At 51.4% G+C, this 17,623-nt stretch overlaps 1 protein-coding gene across 9 annotated transcripts in view; it reads right to left on the bottom strand.

Moving 5' to 3' along the window:
* Positions 1 to 9,105: 9,105 nt before the first annotated feature.
* Positions 9,106 to 17,623, bottom strand: part of LRRC74A (leucine rich repeat containing 74A) — a 34,320-nt gene continuing 25,802 nt past the window's right edge. For 6 of the 9 annotated variants that reach the window (XM_025443704.3, XM_025443699.3, XM_025443697.3 and 3 more), the window contains 4 exons: positions 16,138 to 16,284; positions 12,115 to 12,222; positions 11,584 to 11,666; positions 10,298 to 11,389 (listed from right to left, as the gene is read on the bottom strand). In XM_025443704.3, the coding sequence (XP_025299489.3) occupies positions 11,323 to 11,389; positions 11,584 to 11,666; positions 12,115 to 12,222; positions 16,138 to 16,284 (405 nt within the window). In that variant the 3' untranslated portion in view covers positions 10,298 to 11,322. Of the gene's footprint in view, positions 9,286 to 10,297; positions 11,390 to 11,583; positions 11,667 to 12,114; positions 12,223 to 16,137; positions 16,285 to 17,623 lie in introns of those variants that run through there. The other 3 variants (XM_025443701.3, XM_025443700.3, XM_025443698.3) reach the window with 3 other exon arrangements.

The following is a 17,623-nucleotide window of genomic DNA, read 5'->3' as shown; positions in this document are numbered from 1 at the left end:
CTTAAAGTCAATCTTAACCCAGCAAAGCCCAAAACACCCTTTCAAAAGATGTCTGAGGATGCCCCCTGCTGCCCCAAACTCTGCAAAGGCACATGTCACCCAGGCCCCGAGTTCTCTAGTGACCCTCGGAACCCCTCCTGGGCTGGCCCTTGCCTCCAACCTCATCCCATCTCCCCACACACCGAGCAGCCTTCTCCCCTCACTCTGCTCCGGCTACACAGGCCAGCACCCTAGTCCTGCACAGGCACACGCCTGTCTTGGGGTCTTTGCTCAGCCTGCAAAGCTCTTCCACCAGGTGTTCTTCAAGTCATTGCTCAAATACCACTCTTTACCTGCCTGAAATTATAACCTCTCCCAGTCCACCCCACCCCCAGCAATGACCTTCCTGAACCTCCTTCTCCGGCTCATTCCCCTCCCCCCCACTCATGGCACTTAATATCTTCTCACATACCGTATGACTCACTTATTGATTGTATGTCTTGTTTGTGGTCAGTCTCTTCCTGCTGGAGTGTAAACTCCATGTAAGGGATGGGTTTTGTTTTATTCGCTGATGTATCCCAAACACCCACAATAGCACTGGACATGGGGTAAACTCTTAATAAATGTTTATTGAATTTTATTGAAGTCACTTACACTGTAGTATAAACAAATGGATGTAGTTACACTCCCTACCCCACCCCCACACTCGCATAAACCACGGATTTTAAGAAAAAGGTTATTTCCTGCATCACAGTGCCCTTAGGAAAGGCATATCGGGGCTGTGAGTTTTACAATCTTGAGATAATGCAGGTGGAACGAGGATTCACTGAAACCAGGACTCAAGGAGGAAGAAGCCAGGGAACCACCTTGTGCCTCAAAAGCCGGAGGGGATGGAGGTGACCGATTCTGGGGTGTGGCAGGGAGGGAAGGGACAGCAGCAAGCCATGCACACGGTCATGGTGTGGCTACAACTGGCTGCTCCAAGGGCAGTGGCTGGGACAGAGGCGTGGAGACCCAGACAGGCAGCTGGCTCGAGCTGCGTCTTTCTAGCATATTTTAGCGGCAGGGTGGGCTCAGGAAGCAGGCTGGACTCCTCATTCGGGGGCAGATGCAGGCAGTGGTGGAGTTACCTGCACCCGTAAAGAAGCTGAAGAGGCTGGAGCTGCAGGGACCCTCACTTTGTGAGACTCTCTCCCAAGACCCAGGGAGGATCTCACATTCAGGCCACTATCAGCTTTTAGAAAGCGTGGCTTTTGTGATTTTTTTCCCTCATTCCAAATAAACATCAAGTTACTATACCTCATATTGTATTTTTTTAAAAAAAGATTTTATTTATTTATTCATGAGAGGGGATCCCTGGGTGGCTCAGCAGTTTGGTGCCTGCCTTTGGCCGGGGGTGTGATCCTGGAGACCAGGGATCAAGTCCCATGTTGGGCTCCCTGCAGGGAGCCTGCTTCTCCCTCTGCCTGTGTCTCTGCCTCTCTCTCTGTATCTCTCATGAATATTTTTAAAATTTTTTTATTTTTATATTTTTATTATTATTTTTTTAATTTTTATTTATTTATGATAGTCACACAGAGAGAGGGAGAGGCAGAGACACAGGCAGAGGGAGAAGCAGGCTCCATGCACTGGGAGCCCGACGTGGGATTCGATCCAGGGTCTTCCGGATCGCGCCCTGGGCCAAAGGCAGGCGCCAAACTGCTGCGCCACCCAGGGATCCCAATTTTTTATTATTTTTTTTAAAGATTTTTAAATTTATTCATGATAGACATAGAGAGAGACAGAGGCAGGACACAGGCAGAGGGAGAAGCAGGCTCCCTGCAGGGAGCCTGATGCGGGACTCAATCCCAGGACCCTGGGGTCACGACCTGAGCCAAAGGCAGATGCTCAACCACTGAGCCACCCAGGCACCCTCCTCATATTGTATTTGTAAATTTATATTTTGTGAAGAGGTCCCGCGAGATGGTACAGCTGGGCCCTGCCCAGAACCTGGAGCTGCCCTGGGTGGAGAAACTTGCTCTCCGGGTGGCTGGAGAGCTCAGGCCCACGCTCCTCTGGTATGACCAGTGTCACTGAAGCCAGCCAGGGGCACGGCTGCCCTCTTCAGTCATCTGTATTTGATTCCCTGGAGCCAGTCTGGGGTCCTATCTTTTTTTTTTTTTTCTGTGCAGCACCCCAACCCCACCTTAGAGGGCTGAAGCAAGCGGGAGGGGGAGGACCTGTGAGGTTGGAGCGCCCTCTCCTGGGATATCGGAGGAACAGCCAGGAGGGGTACAACCCTGCAGGGGCTGCAGGTTGAGTTTGGTGGTCAGGTCGCCCGCAATCCAAAGCAGGTGGATCGGGGGGTTAGGACACGAGGAAGCCCCTCTCGTTGGGCATAGATACCCTCTTGTTGGTCACGGACATATCTGAGCACACACTTTATGTCTCTATAATTCAAACGTGCTAATGCATTCACGTCCCCGGGTTCCATTTCCACCACACCTGGGGCGAGGGCAGTCCCACCAGAGCCAGCGTGGGACTCACAGGTTCAGGGCTCAGTAGCCCCTACAGGCTCCTTCAGATGCCAGCTGCAAGGGGGTTCCCCAGGACCCCCTCAGGCTGGAGAATTCCCTGGAACACTCACAGGACTCACTACAGGTGCTATACTTAGGATTACAGTTTTATTATCAAGGGCCAGAGCCTGAAGATGTGTGCAGGGCCGATCCGGAAGGGAATGCAGCGCCTCCGTGCCCTCCCTGCCCAGCACAGCAAGGCGCTCCCCTCCCAGGAAGCTCCCCTGAGGCTCCCGCCCAGAGTTCCCACGGGAGATTCCTTAGGTGGGAATGACTGAACCCTGGCTGCGTCACTGAACTCAATCTCCAACCCCCTCTCCCATCGGCTGGAAGTTCCTTCCTCTGCTCCCTGCTTGGTCCTCCAGGTCACCAGCTTCAGGAAGCTATGAAGGGGCCCACCCTGGGTCACCTCATTAGCATAACAATGACACTCCTGCCACTCAGGAAATTCCAAGACTTCTTCTTCTTCTTTTTTTTTTTTTAAAGACTATTTATTTATTTGAGAGAGAGAGAGAGAGAGAGTACAAGCAGGGTGGGAGGGGAAGAGGGAGGTGGAGAAGCAGGTTCCTCGCAGAGCAGAGAGCCCAATGTGGGGCTCTATCTCAGGACCCTGAGATCATGACTTGAGCTGTAGGTAGATGCTTAACTGATGGAGCCACCCAGGTGCCCCAAGAGATTTTTAAAAACATTCCTTTATTTTAGAGAGAGAGGTGTGGGGAGGGGCCGAGGGAGAGGGAGAGAGAGTCTCAAGCAGACTCATGCTGAGCTCAGAGCCAGATGTGGGGACCCTAAGACCACAACTGACCTGAGCTGAAACCAAGAGTTGGACAATTAACCGACTGCGTCCCCTGTATGCCACCCTCACCCCCCCAAGAGTTTTTAAAGTTGGTAGCAGGAACTGGGAGAAAGACCCAGGATGTTCTTGATTATACCACAACACACGTACACACGCACAAGAGTTAGGGCTTATTCATCCGGGCCACCTCAGCAGCCGGCTCCTCCGCACACTCCCTCAGGTGGGGCCGAACCTCAGAGGTAGTCCTCCAAGGGCCATACTACTGACCCTCCTTAAAAGGGAAAAAAAAATCCAAAAAAATAAAAAATAAATAAAGGCAAACCACGAGACGTCAAGGTGGGCCTCCCAGCCCCCCTGGCTTCCACCCCGCTCCAGGACGTCTGGTTCCCGAAGGAGAAGTGTTCCCTTCCTGTGGCTCAAGGCCACTGGTGTGCAGCCAGTGTTTCCGATGTGGACTTGCCTTGCTAATCATTGTTTGATTTTGTTTAACACAAAACTAATCAAAACAAAACCAATCCCAAGCCCCTCCCGCCCCCATCCTTGGCAAGGCGGCCCGGTCCCCTGAGGACACGGCAGCTGCCACTGCAGCCACAGCCACGCGGCAGAGGCTGCGCTCACCCGGCTGACCCCCAGGCTCTGTGTCCCCGACAACGCCGCCTCCCCGAGTGCTCATCTGGCTGCCCTGCTGCAGCTGTTCCAGAGAATTCGCTGTGGTCCTTGCCACGTAAAAGACATTAGGGTCCAAAGCTGACGGCCAACAAAGAATTCTGGAGATGTTGGTGCAAAAAGTGGTTTCATTAAAGCACAGGGACAGGACCCAAGGGCAGGAGGACCCGCACCGGGGTCATGAGGAGTGGCCCTTTAGAGATAAGTTGGGAGGGGGTTAGGAAAAATGTAGTCTTTAAGGAATTTTGGAAGTAAGGTTCCCAGGACCTTGAGGGGGCTGGCTATTGTTGGGAAAGGTCACTTATTACCGTCTAATAAAACCCGAGTCATGAGACCCTTCAGATGTATATCGGTGGGTCACATGCTTGGGGGAGGATTGCCAACATGTATCTTAGGGGCTTTAGAGATAACATTTCTAAAGGAATTTTTATATATTAAAGTAGACTTATAGGATCCTGGGGACCGGGCTAGGTTTGTCTTTTTGCCCTCAGCAAAGTATCAACATTGAGGTCGCTGAGTCCCTAGAGGAATGTCACTCTGCCTGTTTTAGGGACTTGTCAAGGGCCTGTAGGGAGTGAGGAAATTTAATAATTTCTCTTCTGCCTTGGTTTCCCACATCACTTGGCTCTTTGGGATGCCAGCTCCTGAATCTAGCTCAGAGAGTCAGTGTCTGGTGTAGGGCATGATCCGGGGTCCCAGCCGCAAGTCCCAGCTGTCCCTCCCCCAAGGCAAGGCGTTCCCAGCCCAGGAAGAGGGCTTCAGACCTCAGCAGCTGAGAAAAATGCCAGATGGCTGCTGTGTCCCCTGCACTGTCCACACAGTGCTGCTGGTCGTCCCCACATCCGTCCAATCCTTAAGATTCTGGACAGGGGGTTCCTGGGTGGCTCATTCGGTTAAGCGTGTGACTTGGGCTCAGGTCCTGATCTCAGGGTCCTGGGAGGGAGCCCTGTGTCAGGATCTGCAGTCAGCAGGGAGTCTGCTTCTCCCTCTCCCTCTGTCTACCCCCCTCCCCAGGCACATACACTCTCTCTCAAAAAAATAAATAAGTAAATAAATAAATAGATAAATAGATAGATAGATAGATAGATAGATAGATAGATAGATAGATAGATAGGGATCCCTGGGTGGCGCAGTGGTTTGGCGCCTGCCTTTGGCCCAGGGCGCGATCCTGGAGACCCGGGATCGAATCCCACGTCGGGCTCCCGGTGCATGGAGCCTGCTTCTCCCTCTGCCTGTGTCTCTGCCTCTCTCTCTCTCACTGTGTGCCTATCATAAATAAATAAAAAATTAAAAAAAAAAAGATAGATAGATAGATAGATAGATAGATAGATAGATAAATAAAATCTTTCAAAAGGATTCTGGGGCATCTGAGTGGCTCAGTTGTTGGGTGTCTGTCTTTGGCTCAGGTCATGATCCCGGGGTCCTGGGATCGAGCCCTGCGTCAAGCTCCCGGCTCCACCAGGGGAGCCTGCTTCTCCTTCTTCCTCCACTTATTGCTCCCCTTGCTTTTGCTCTCTCTCTGTCAAATAAATACATAAAATTAAAAAAAAAGATTCTGGACAAATTAAAAAAAATTTTTAATGCAAGCCTTAAACCAAAGCCTGAGATTAGAATGCTTCCCATGGTGTTTCAAAGGACCAGTAATTTTGAATATTTTGAATATTCAAAGATATTAAATATCTTTGAATATTTCAAAGACGGCTGCCCGGTTTGCTGGACCTAGGGCTCCTCTCACCCCCTCCCTCTTGGAAAGGAACACCCAGTGCAATGAGGTCATCCTTACAAGAAGCGCTCATTGTGTGCCAGAGGCCTTGGGCTGTGTTTCACATGCAGGAGTTCAGTAACTCTTCATGACAGTCCTGTGAGGGAGGGGATCTATTCTTGTTTCTGTTTACAGATGAGGAAATGGAGATTCAGAGAGGCTGAGGACTTGCTCAAAGTCACAGAGCCGGCAAGGGCAAGTGGTAAAGCCAAGCAGAATTCGAACCCAGAAACGTCAATGCCAGGTTCTGTGTGCTTAAGCACTTTATGATGCTGATACACAGAACTTTCCACACGCTTCCTTCTGTTCTCCCATCGTACCTCCCTTAGTGCAATTTCTGAATAATACTGGGGACAGGGAAAGCCTATCAACCTGACCTTGAGGAATCAGCTGTAATAGAACATTACCATCTGGCTTTGCCCCTCTCCTGTTGGCTAGTCCAGCCTGGAGCTCATGCTTGCTCATTAATTTAGTTATTCCTCACTATGTTGCAGAAAGAATATAAACAGAGTAAGTGCATTTAAACTTCCCTGTCTTGATCTGAAGCTGAAGCATGGAAGCCATCAAGGGCCAGGAAGTACAGTGGTTAAGACACCAGAGAGCCAGAGCTGTATTGTTAGGGTCTTAATCTCAGCCTCCCTATTGGCCAGCAAAAGCCTTGAATGAGATGCTTAACTTCTGCATGCTTCCATTTCCCCAATTGTAAAATGGGAGTAAGGCCAGACCTTCTGTACAAGGTTTCTGTGAGGAGCAAAAAGTTAGTGCTAACACGAAGCTGAGTTAGGGTATGAAGGAGGGGCACAGGCAGGGTGCTGTTTCCCTGGGTCGGCTGCAGCCTGACCCCCCTTCAGTGCGGGCCAGTGCCTCTGGGCCATTTCAACCTACCAGCCTTTCCTACTTCTGCAAGTTTCCTCTCCCTCCGCCTTGGGCTTGCGGCTCCTGCTTGGGTCTCCCAGCCTCTGGATGCACGTTCCAGTAGTCAGAGGATGACAGTTGGGCAGTCCCATCCAAATGAAGCACTGTCTCCTCCTGTGGTCTTGCCCAGCTCCAGAGTGGGCTGACTGAGGACTGTTTTGCTTTTTTTTTTTTTTTTTTAAGATTTTATTTATTCCTGAGAGACACACACAGAGAGGCAGAGACATAGAAGGACAAGCAGGCTCCCTGAGGGGAGCCTGATGCAATATTTGATCCCAGGACCCCGGGATCACAACCTGAGCCAGAGACACTCAACCACGGAGCCACCCAGGTGCCCCAGGACTGTTTATAGAGTTTTTACCAGCTTCTGATTTTCTTCCTTGTAGCAAGGGTGCAAATGTAGTTAGAAACCTCAATCTATGATGACGACGCTGAGTCTGCCCGAGGGTCAGGCTGCTGGACCCATCAGGGCTCAGATTTCATGTCAGGTTCTTGCAGGGGGCGGGGGGGGGGGTTTGGGAGGAGGGCAGAGGTTTGGGAAATCGTGGAAAGTGCAAAGGTTGCAAGGGTTGCAAAGCGGTCTCTAATTTCTGGGAGCCAAGTACTCACCAGGACTTTTGGAGCTGACCTGACACCTAGTGGCCAATCATAGGAATTAATCCCACTTAGGGAAGGCTCCCCGGCTGCGGCTGACGTGGGCTTGGCCATCCTTCACTCACTTGGGGGTTGCAGTGTGTCCAGGGGCTGGCTTGGAAGGTGGGAGGTGGGGGTGGGGGTGGATTTTAGCTGCCCTATATCTCCATAATTTCCCCAAAGCTACCCAAACGAAAAGTAACCTTTGATCAGAAGATTGCTGCCTTTTCATTTTATGCAAGAGATGGATTACAAAGTCTTGAGAAAACTTTGCTGTTTTTACCGATCCATAGTCTATAGTCCACAAATTCTGGTACTTTGTGACTTCAAAACCCTCAGGGTTCCACTCAGACCCCAGCAGTTCTTGGATGCTAAGTATGGGAGGCGACTTGATGGGGGGAAGTTTATAGATTATAATAGACTTAAAAGACACAGCCTGACTTCAAGGGGATTCGATTTATTTGTGGGGTGGAGCAAAAGACATCTACATACCCTGATGAGTATGGTAGATGTGGGTTTCAGCCCCCAAATCCCTTATTAGATTTCTTTATTTTCTTCTATGGTCTGAATTTTGACTCCAAGCTCCTATATGGCACCAGATTAGTGGAAATTCAATTTTAGGCTGAGACCTTGATGAAGGAAGGTGCACTGTGAGGAGGGGGCACGTACATGATTTCAAATAACAATCCTGACACATGGGCGGAGAGGCCTTGGCATCAGCTCCACCCCTGGGGAAGCAAAGTGAAACCCAAGGGTGGGTGACTGGATGCATAGATGCCGGTCCAGGGCTTCCCCATGCTCTGAGGTGTCGGTTCTCGGTTATCCCCCAATTTTCCCACTTTTCCACCCCTTGCCCAAAATAACTGCCAGGTGACTGTGTCTGTTCATTCCATGGGTATTTATTGAGCATCTATCATGTGCCAGGCACTATGCAGTGCTGTAGAGGTACAAGATTATTCAGTCTACAATGCAGTCGACAATTCAATAAACATGTGAGGATGCCCTTGTTCATCCACAAAGACAACTGCCCCCCACCCCCGCCTGCTCAGCACATGCTGTTCCTGACTATCCCTGCTCTACACTAGGTGTCTCCCTAGCTTCCAAGGAATTTTAAAAAGAAACACAGGGCAGCCCAGGTGGCTCAGCGGTTTAGCACCGCCTTCGGCCCAGGGAGTGATCCTGGAGACCCCGGGATAGAGTCCTACGTCGGGCTCCCTGCGTGGAGCCTGCTTCTCTCCCTGCCTGTGTCTCTGCCTCTCTCTCTCTCTTTCTGTGTGTCTCTATGAATAAATAAATAAAATCTTAAAAAAAAAAAAAAAAAAGGAACGCAGAAGAGTAGATCCCCAGAACAGAGTGGAAAGCCTTTAGTTCAGCTGTCCTACTTTTCAGATGGAAGCATAAGGCTCCAAGGTCAGGTGGCTAAGTAGTGCTGGGCCTCGACTACATGCCAGGTCCCTCTGTCTCCCATCCTGGGCTCTCTCCACATGGCCCCTCAGCATTTGCTTCTAAAGGTCCCCGTCCTGAGCATCTGTTCCCTCAGCCACTGCCTCCCGCAGCTCAGAAATCTCTCTCCTTGACACAGTTTACATTTGCTCTGATGACCGCCTTTGTGCATTGATCTCCTCTTCCTTCCACTCCCCCGCTTTTTCTTTTCTCCTGCTGCCTAGCAACCCCATCGCATTCCCAAGTTGTCTTCGCAGCTCCCACCAAGGCCGCCTTGGATGCACCCCCTGCTGGTCACTAAAAGCAGGGGGGTGCGGCCCCTGGGGAAGGGCACACCACCACCAGCAGCCCAGAGACACTGGGACCCAGCCAGACTTTATTGGCTCGCTTACAGTCTGGCCTTGAATTTTGTCTACGGAGGTTTCAGACAGATCTCCGCCTCCTCCCTGCCACCATCCGACTTGCCAGGACGTCTCTGTCACCAGGACTTCTTTCCAGACCAGACTGGTTGCTAGGGCTTCACCGTTTTCAACAAACTGGTTTGAAAGGTAAGGGGATGACACTGAGTACCAGTGCAGACTCAGATCCAAGCAAGACCATTAGAGGACCTGCCCCTCATTGTGGCAGAGGGTTGGACACAGCTGAGTTTCTGTGCCAGCTCGGCGACAGGGCATAGAGCTGGTTTACATTATTGGCAAGGGTTTAGCACTAGATGGCAATTTAGAATGTGCACACCCTTTGACCCAGAGATCACACCGGCTCCCCACCACCGAGCCCTTGTCGGAGAGAGTCATGTGTGCAAACACCAAAAGGATGCTGGTTACAGTATTATTTGTCGTAGGAAGACCACGGAAATAAATGCCCATAAAAATGAGGTTAAATAATGAGCCTTCTGTGCTATTGAAATAGCACATGGCATTTAAAACGACATTTAAAACGACTGCGATGGATCTAAATGTACAAACACGGAAAGATCGCCAAGGCATCCTGGAAGGCAAAGCAAGTTCAGAGGAACGTGATAACATGGTTCTATTTATGATAAATAAGAAACTGTGTGTTTGTGAGGGTAAAATAATATAGAAGAAAACATATGTGTATGCGGGGCCTACCACATGCCAGGTGAAGTTCTACATGCTTTATAGGCATTAATCCATTTACTCCTCAGAAGCTCCTATGCCATGGGTAGTGTTCTAAGCTCATAGTACACATGGGAAAGCTGAAGCCCAGGGAGGTCGAGTGACTTGCACAGGAGTGGACCTGGGCTTGGGACTCGGGTGATCTGGCGTCCGAGGCCACGTTCTAAACCACTATCTCACACGCACACACGTGCGCACATACGTGCACACTTGATCGTGGGTCATGGGAAAGGTAGGGAAACGTGCCCTGGATTTGCTCATGAGTACTCCAGGAGGCAGAGTGCTCTGTAGGGAGGAGATAAAAGAGGACGTTCACCTTCTTCTTGCTACACTGCTGTGGATTTAGAATTTTCACGAGTAGATAGTGTTTGTAACAAAAATGAAGATAAAAAAATCCACGCGACAATAAAAGTGACCACTCTGCTCTTCAATCAGAACTAACAGAGCTGAGGGATAATTTGCAGGGTGCATCAGAGACCTCCCCTCAGTTCCCAAGACTCGGGGACCCAAGCCCCAGGACTGCCTCCTGATGACCACTTGAACTCGTCTGCGGACCCAGAACTTGGTCTCTCAGGCTCTGCCCGGGCACTTTCCACCAACTTCCCAAGGCACAAGAAGCATCATCACGTCAGGGAGGGCAGATGGGAATGGTGTGGCAGACGTGCGAGGCATCTTGAAGGGTCCCTTTGCTGGGTGACATGTGCCAGCCTCTCGCATGCATTGTCCCCATTTAGGCCTTACAAACCCTCTCGGGTGCTGGGGTCATAACCCCATGCTAAAGACTTGGAGACTGAGAGCCCTGGGTGCGGCTGCACCCTTTACTAGAAGCAGGGTGTGCAGATGGGTCAGTCTGCCCCGCCTGTCCCTGCCTGGCTTCTCCCCACCGGAGGCATCAGTCGGGGCATAGGACAGAGGGACCCGGGGAAGGCTTGTGGAGCAGGGCCAGAGGGGATGGCTCGGGTAGCGCTCCCTAAGGACACCGCAAGAACACAAAGCTGCAGGGCTAGATGGGAGCCCAAGCTGGTGGGGCAGCTTCTGGAAGCACATAGACGTGGCTTCAAAGGCCACGGCTGCCCCTGTATGCACACGCTGAGCTTCTGTGCTGCCTTTCTCCAAAGCTCAGCTTCATCGTCTGGGCCGCGGGGGAGGACGGCGGGGAGGACGGCGCTGCGGGGCTCGTGGGCAGGCCCGGTGCCCGCAGAGGAAGGGGCTGCGGGAAGGGCTCACGGAGGGAGTCGCTGCCTTATTGCTGCTGTCCCGGCCCTTTTCTGTCTCTTTAAGGAACACAGCTTCTGTCACAGGACATCACTGTCCACAGCGGAGTGGCCTGCACCTTCCGTACTTGCCCGGGAGATCCTCTCTGGCCTACTGGGTACCCGGCAAACACCTGTCACCACTCCAGGGCCTAGCCACGGGCTCCGCTGCGTCACCTCCTGTTCAGCTGTGACACCATGTCCCCAGAACCTGGCCCCACAGCCAGGAGCACATGGTGGAGGCTGAAGCTCTGCGTGGAGTGTGAATGGAAGTGCGGAGGCAGACAGTGGGGCCGCCTGGGAGCCAGGGAGCCTGCGGAGGTCGTCCCTGGTCACAGGCAGACACGGTGGCCCTTGGGGCGCAGATCAACCAGGGCGCCTGGTGGAGAGGTGGGGGCTCGCGAGGGGCAGAAGCAGGGGAGGGTGGCCGCTGGCTTGGACTGACCTGAAGTTCACCGTGTCGGGCTTGTCACTCAGCTTCTTTACCAGCTCCCTGACCTGGTACAGGTTGAGGGGGACCTTGTCCTGCTGAAGAGGTGGACGGAACAGGCCCGGTCAGTGGAGCTCCCTGCCTAGCCCTCCCCAGGGCCACACACACACAGACACAGACACACAAGGACACACAGACACACACACAGACACACAGAGACACACGGATACACACAGAAAAACATGGACACACACAGAGGCACACAGACACAGAGACACACACACAGACACACTCAGAGACACAGACACACACACACAGACACATATGCACACACAGACACACACAGGCACACACAGTTACACAGACATACGGATGCATGCAGACACACAGATACACACAAAGACACACAGAGACACACTGACACACACACAGAGATACAGAGATACACAGACACATACAGACACAGAGAGACACACACTCACAGATAGACACACAGACAAAGACAGACACACAGATACTGGTTGTAGCCCCTGGGGGTCAGCACACCAGTATTATGGCTTTCCGGAAATTGCCCACAGGCATCGTCATCTTTCCATCAGGGCTCAGGCTCTTGAAGAAGTCTAAGACTGTGATCTTGTGCTGGTCGGCATAGCTCTGGGAGAAGCAGGAGACACCAGGAGCAAACACTTGATTTTATAACATCTATTAATACCACCCCCCACCCGCCGCCACCTCCCACCAAAGGGTGGCCTGGCAAGCAGAGGGCGGAAGGAGGCCGACTGGGGAGCCTGAGTCTCCTGGGTGTTAGCAGCCGCCCTGCACAGAGTGAGGTGTGGCAAGCGGCGTGCCGTGATGGTTCTGTGGGTTTGCTCAGTTTCCAGGAGCCCCCACTCCACGGAGCAGGATCTCCACGTGGCTCCAAAGAGGGAAGGATTAGAGTCCATGCTGTTTGGCCCACCTATCTTTCTTTCTGTCTACCTATCATCTATTATCTATCCATGCATCCATCCATCCATCCATCCATCCATCCATCTTCTTTCTTTTTTTTTTTTTTAAAGATTTTATTTACTTATTCATGAGAGACACACAGAAGCAGAGACACAGACAGAGGGAGAAGCAGGCTCCTCGCAGGGAGCCCGATATGGGACTTGATCCCCAGACAGGGATCACACTCTGAGCTGAAGGCAGGTGCTCAACCGCTGAGCCACCCTGGTGTCCCCATCCATCATCTTTCTATTGTACATAGTGTTTTATAAAATACAGCGTACTAATACATCGTGAACCCCTTCTCAGTATCATAAAACATTCCTCTGGGGTCCTTTTTAAGTATCTTTTTGTTTCTCTTCCCCTCCCACTCTCAAAAAGCCCGTAAGGTCCAGCCATACTGCTAGACATTTCTGCAGGCATCCTGCTCACAGGGGAACTCCTCTGGGACCAGTTCTTGGCCCCTGCCTCTTCTTTCCCCTTTCCCCACACTTCCTACTCTGGGGTGCACTGCCTCTCCCCCTGGGGTGACTCTACTTCTGGATCCTCAACAGTTGCTCACAAGTCCAGGCTGACACCCACTGGCACCTCAGTCCAACACATCCCAGGTGATTCTCAGTCTGCTCGACGCTGTCAACACCGTAGGTGCCGTGGCAGATACCATGGGTGGGTGAGCCAACACACCTCCACTTCCCCCATGGCACCCTGCTCTTCCACGCTGAGGCTGCAGAGCGCGACATCGACATTCCCCCAACCCCCTTTCAGCTAGGGGTTGGAATGGGATGGCTTTCACCAAGCACCTGGGTGACTCTTGTGTGAGAGGTCTGATTTAGAGACAGCAGGCCGTGGGCAGCTGGAGGGTGGTCCTGATTCAGTGGGTGACTCTCCATTGGGTAGCCTCCTTTTTTTTTTTTTTTAAGATTTTATTTATTGATTCATGAGACACACACACACACACACACACACACAGAGAGAGAGGCAGGGACACAGGCAGAGAGAGAAGCAGGTTCCATGCAGGGAGCCTGATGTGGGTTCGATCCCGGGTCTCCAGGATCAGGACCTGGGCTGAAGGCAGTGCTAAACCGCTGAGCCACCCAGGCTGCCCCATTGGGTAGCCTCCTGCTAATGGCGAAGCAGCAGCCATCCTGCAGTCCACTTGGGGGTGTTTGGGGGAGCCATTTTCAGAATCTAAACCAAGATTCTTGTTTCTCCAGCCCCCACGATGTTTCTGTGCTCTGTCTCTGGTGGTAGATCCCTCCTTGTTTAACCTAGCTAGGGTGGATTGGGCGGTCAGCGACAAGAACTTTGACCAGTACAAGGACCTGTTACTTTGGTAGGTGCTATGGATGAGACCCATCATAGCTCCTGCCCTGGAGGAGTTGTTCAGAGAGGGCCTAGTTACTCCTGACTAGGGAATCTGGAAGGGTTGCCCAAGGACATGAACTTGAGTAAAGACTTAGAGAAAGGGTAGGAATGAATGAGGCACGGAAGGCAGGAGGAAGGGTGTTCCAGGCAGAGGAACATGCATGTGTATAGGCCTGGGATTGAGCGAGAACTGGTGTGAAGAAATGGAGAAATCCAGTGGAGTTCCTCTGTGGAAAACTGGGGGTAGGGAGGGGTGGACGGAGGGTGGGGCTGGAGAGGGCCTCCTTACCCCTGGCAATGTCACCACCTTTATTTTAGTCCCTTGGACTTGAACTTTTGAGGTTATCCTTGGCTCTCTCCTATCATCACCGCCTTCCTTTTCCCAACACACGCACACATGCACACACATGCACACTTGCACACATGCACCATATACCCCAACACTCAGCAAATCCTGGAGATGCTCCATAGTGGTATCTCCTACATCTGTCCCTCCATCTCCTTTGCCACTCTCAGGCGAGGTTTCATTCTAGAACACTAGTTATCATACCTAGGATACTACCATAACGTCTGCATTGGTGTTCCCACTTTCATCTTTACCCCCTTCAGTTTATTTCCTCCCCATTGCCTGAAAAATTATTCCTCGGTCCTGCTCGAGTCCCATCACCTGCTGCCCAGCAACTACCGCTGGCTCCATGCTCCCCTGTGGAATCAAACCCCCATGTGGAGTGTGGAACCTGAGGATCACCATATCCGGCCCCAGCCTCCCTGTGCAGCCTTGACTTACAGGCTTTGCGGGAGCCTGGAACCATGTGGTCCTGTTCCCATTGCCCAAACAGACTGTGTGCACCCACTTCTGCTCCTTCGAGGGTGGGAAACCTATTCCCAGAACTCCCTCCCTGTCGTTGCCCACCTCAAGACTTTCTGCTTTTCAAGGCCCTTCCCCAGGACACATCTTTTTCTGTTTGCCTTAATCCCGCAGTGGCCTCTAGTCTGGACTTTGATGCTATTTGTTGCCCTTGTCACTCATTCATTATTTATCATATATCTATGAGAAGTTATTGCATCTGTTCCATCTTTTCAACCAGATGGTTGCTCCCACCCTCCCTCCAACTGCTGCCCTGAGGGGAAGGACTATGTTTTATGTTGCACATCCGGTTTGGTTTCTGAGATTCCTCTGAGATTCCTAGAGATTTCTTTGCTGTTTTAAACAGGGGATGGGGCCCCCACTTTGCACCTAAGAACTCTGTTCCTGTTCCCTGGAGCATCCCGCGCCCCTTGAAAAACAGATTTCCCCTTGGTTCTGTCTGATGTCATCTGACTTGTGAAGATAGTCAATACCCCCCTTGCCTTCCAGAACTTTCCACACAACAATAATTTTCATGCAGAGCTCTCCTATTTAGTCCTGGAAGCTAAGGCACAGAGCAGACCAATCAAGATGCAGGAAGCAGCCCCAGAGGCACAAACCCTGCAGAACCTACATCTGCACGGCATCACCCCAGATAGCAACCAGTCTGCATCCAGCAGAGGCCCATCAACCCTGCCACCGGTGAGTGCCGGGGGTGGGAACACTTGCCTGGGCTGGGTACTACTCTGTGAGGTGGTCAGACCAGGTGAGCTCCCTTGCAGCTCTAAAATTGTCTGATTTTTTTCTTTCCCATGGTAACATCTCCCTCCTGTGACCTAAGACTTGGGCCAAGAGCAGGTTACCCCTAGATATAAAGGATCTGAGCGTTCCTCTTTAGCTAAAGCCACCAAATAGCTGTGCTCACCAGGTATCTTGGCATCCTTACCAGCTATTGGAAAGAGCTTGGGTTTGTTGGATGCTTATTATTGGTCAGGCATTGCTCTCAGTCTTTTGTGTGTGTCATAGAACTGGATCTCTGCAGCAGCCCTCCTGGGGTGAGTCCTGTTGTTCTACCCATTTTCCAGGTGAAGAGACTGGGACCCAGAGGGCACTGTGACTTGCCTTTGGTCATACATTAGCCAGTGGAGGGGCCCGGCTGGTAGAAACCATTCTGTTCCAAGCCCCTCCCACTTCAGCCAGTTCCCAGATCGCCCCTTCCTCCAGGGTCGGATGGCACTGCTGAGGGGAAATCCAACATCCACAAGGAATATGCCATGTCTGAGACATTCCTTATCAGAGAGGATTGTGCAGACCCTTTGCAGGAGGGGAGACTCTGGGTCCTTGGGGTCTCTGAGAGGAAAGCAAGGGCTCACCTGAATCAATTTCATGGGGTTCGCCCACAGGAGGACCGTTTTCTTGGCAGAGAGGCCTTGCACTGCCTTGTACACCACGTCCAGCTGGGGGTGGATGGCACACACCCCATCCAATATTTTTAGGAACTGCTCAGACACCAGCACATTCTGAGGCAGGGAGAGAGGGGACCCCTCATGAGGAAGGCATCACCCGTACCATTTGACGCCCCCCCCCACCCAGTACCAGGTCCATCCAAGCCAAAGGCAGAGGTGTATGGTTTTTTTGTTTGTTTGTTTGTTTTTTGGTCTTTTCCAGCTTTTTCTGTAGTGCTGCTCCTAGACTGGGGTAGTTGATCTTTCTTAGACTCTGTGATTTGACTTGTGAGGTTCACACGTGATTTTGATCAGATGCTCTAGTTGAGTGCCGGTAGCCGGTCACATACTGTCGGCTCGGCTCTGCTCTCAGGTGGTGAGCATCACTGTCTGCATGTGACAGATGAGACACAGCTATGGGGTTAGGAGGCTGGTCCCGAGGCAAAAGCCCTGAAATGTCCATTTCACCACCATATTGGTCTTTGGAGCAGGTGCTCTGGACGAGGATTCCTCTTTCCAACCACTCTGACCTGACTCAAAACTCCCCTTTTGGAAGTGCCTTCAGAGCTGAGTTATGGGTCACAGGAGAAGAGATGTTCTGTGAAGCAGTGTTTGACCAAACCTGGCCTTCACTGGTTTGGTCAGCCTGCTCCATTCCTCAGATGTGCTTCTGAGGAATCACTTACTGCTTCGAATAATTAAACCCGTGCTTAACCTGATTTGTAGATATTCTAGAGAAAGTTCTAGAGAAGGTTCATCTACAATGAAGAAATCCCAACACTGTTTAGAGCTATGTCAGGAGAAATGACAAAAGGGAAGGAAAAGGCCCATTCAGACTGTCTGTCCTTGGTAGGCTTGTAAAGTGGCAGTGTGATCCCAGCTCACATGGGTTCGTGTGCCATCTGGGGTTAGATGAAACAGCACCATTTCTAATGTTCCCTCAGACACCAAGAGACAGTGCCTGTATGCATGCCTTCCAAACTACTGTGGGGGAGGGAGGAAGAGCAAATGCCAACAGAATCTGAGTGTGTAACTGAGACCCAGAGTCAGGGTGGGGCAAGGTCAGAGCTGTAGGAGGAGGATGGACAGAGGGCCTCTGCGGGGGAAGACCTTAAGCAAAAGGAGGAGCCTGGGATGGGGAGCAAGGGGCAAGAGAACTCAGTGAAAAGAAAAGCAGGTATGTTTTTCTAATGTTTTATAATCTGTGGCAAACCTAAGTCCAAATGTTACTTATTATTCAGTTCCAAGCCCAAGGAGCTTGGGCTTCTATATTCAAAATATCATCACCGATTTTATTGCAAGGCATTAAAATCTTGGCAAAACATCATGTTTGTGTGGCATTTATATAACATGACGTTAACACCGTATGTACATTTATAGAACTCTAGAGCAAGAGGCAGAAGTCCTGGGTTTA

The sequence above is a fragment of the Canis lupus genome, chromosome 8 (assembly GCF_003254725.2).
Source record: "Canis lupus dingo isolate Sandy chromosome 8, ASM325472v2, whole genome shotgun sequence".
In the NCBI taxonomy this organism is placed as follows: Eukaryota; Metazoa; Chordata; class Mammalia; order Carnivora; family Canidae; genus Canis; species Canis lupus.
Note: the sequence above shows the minus strand (reverse complement) of the source record. Positions and strands in the feature narration are given on the sequence as shown.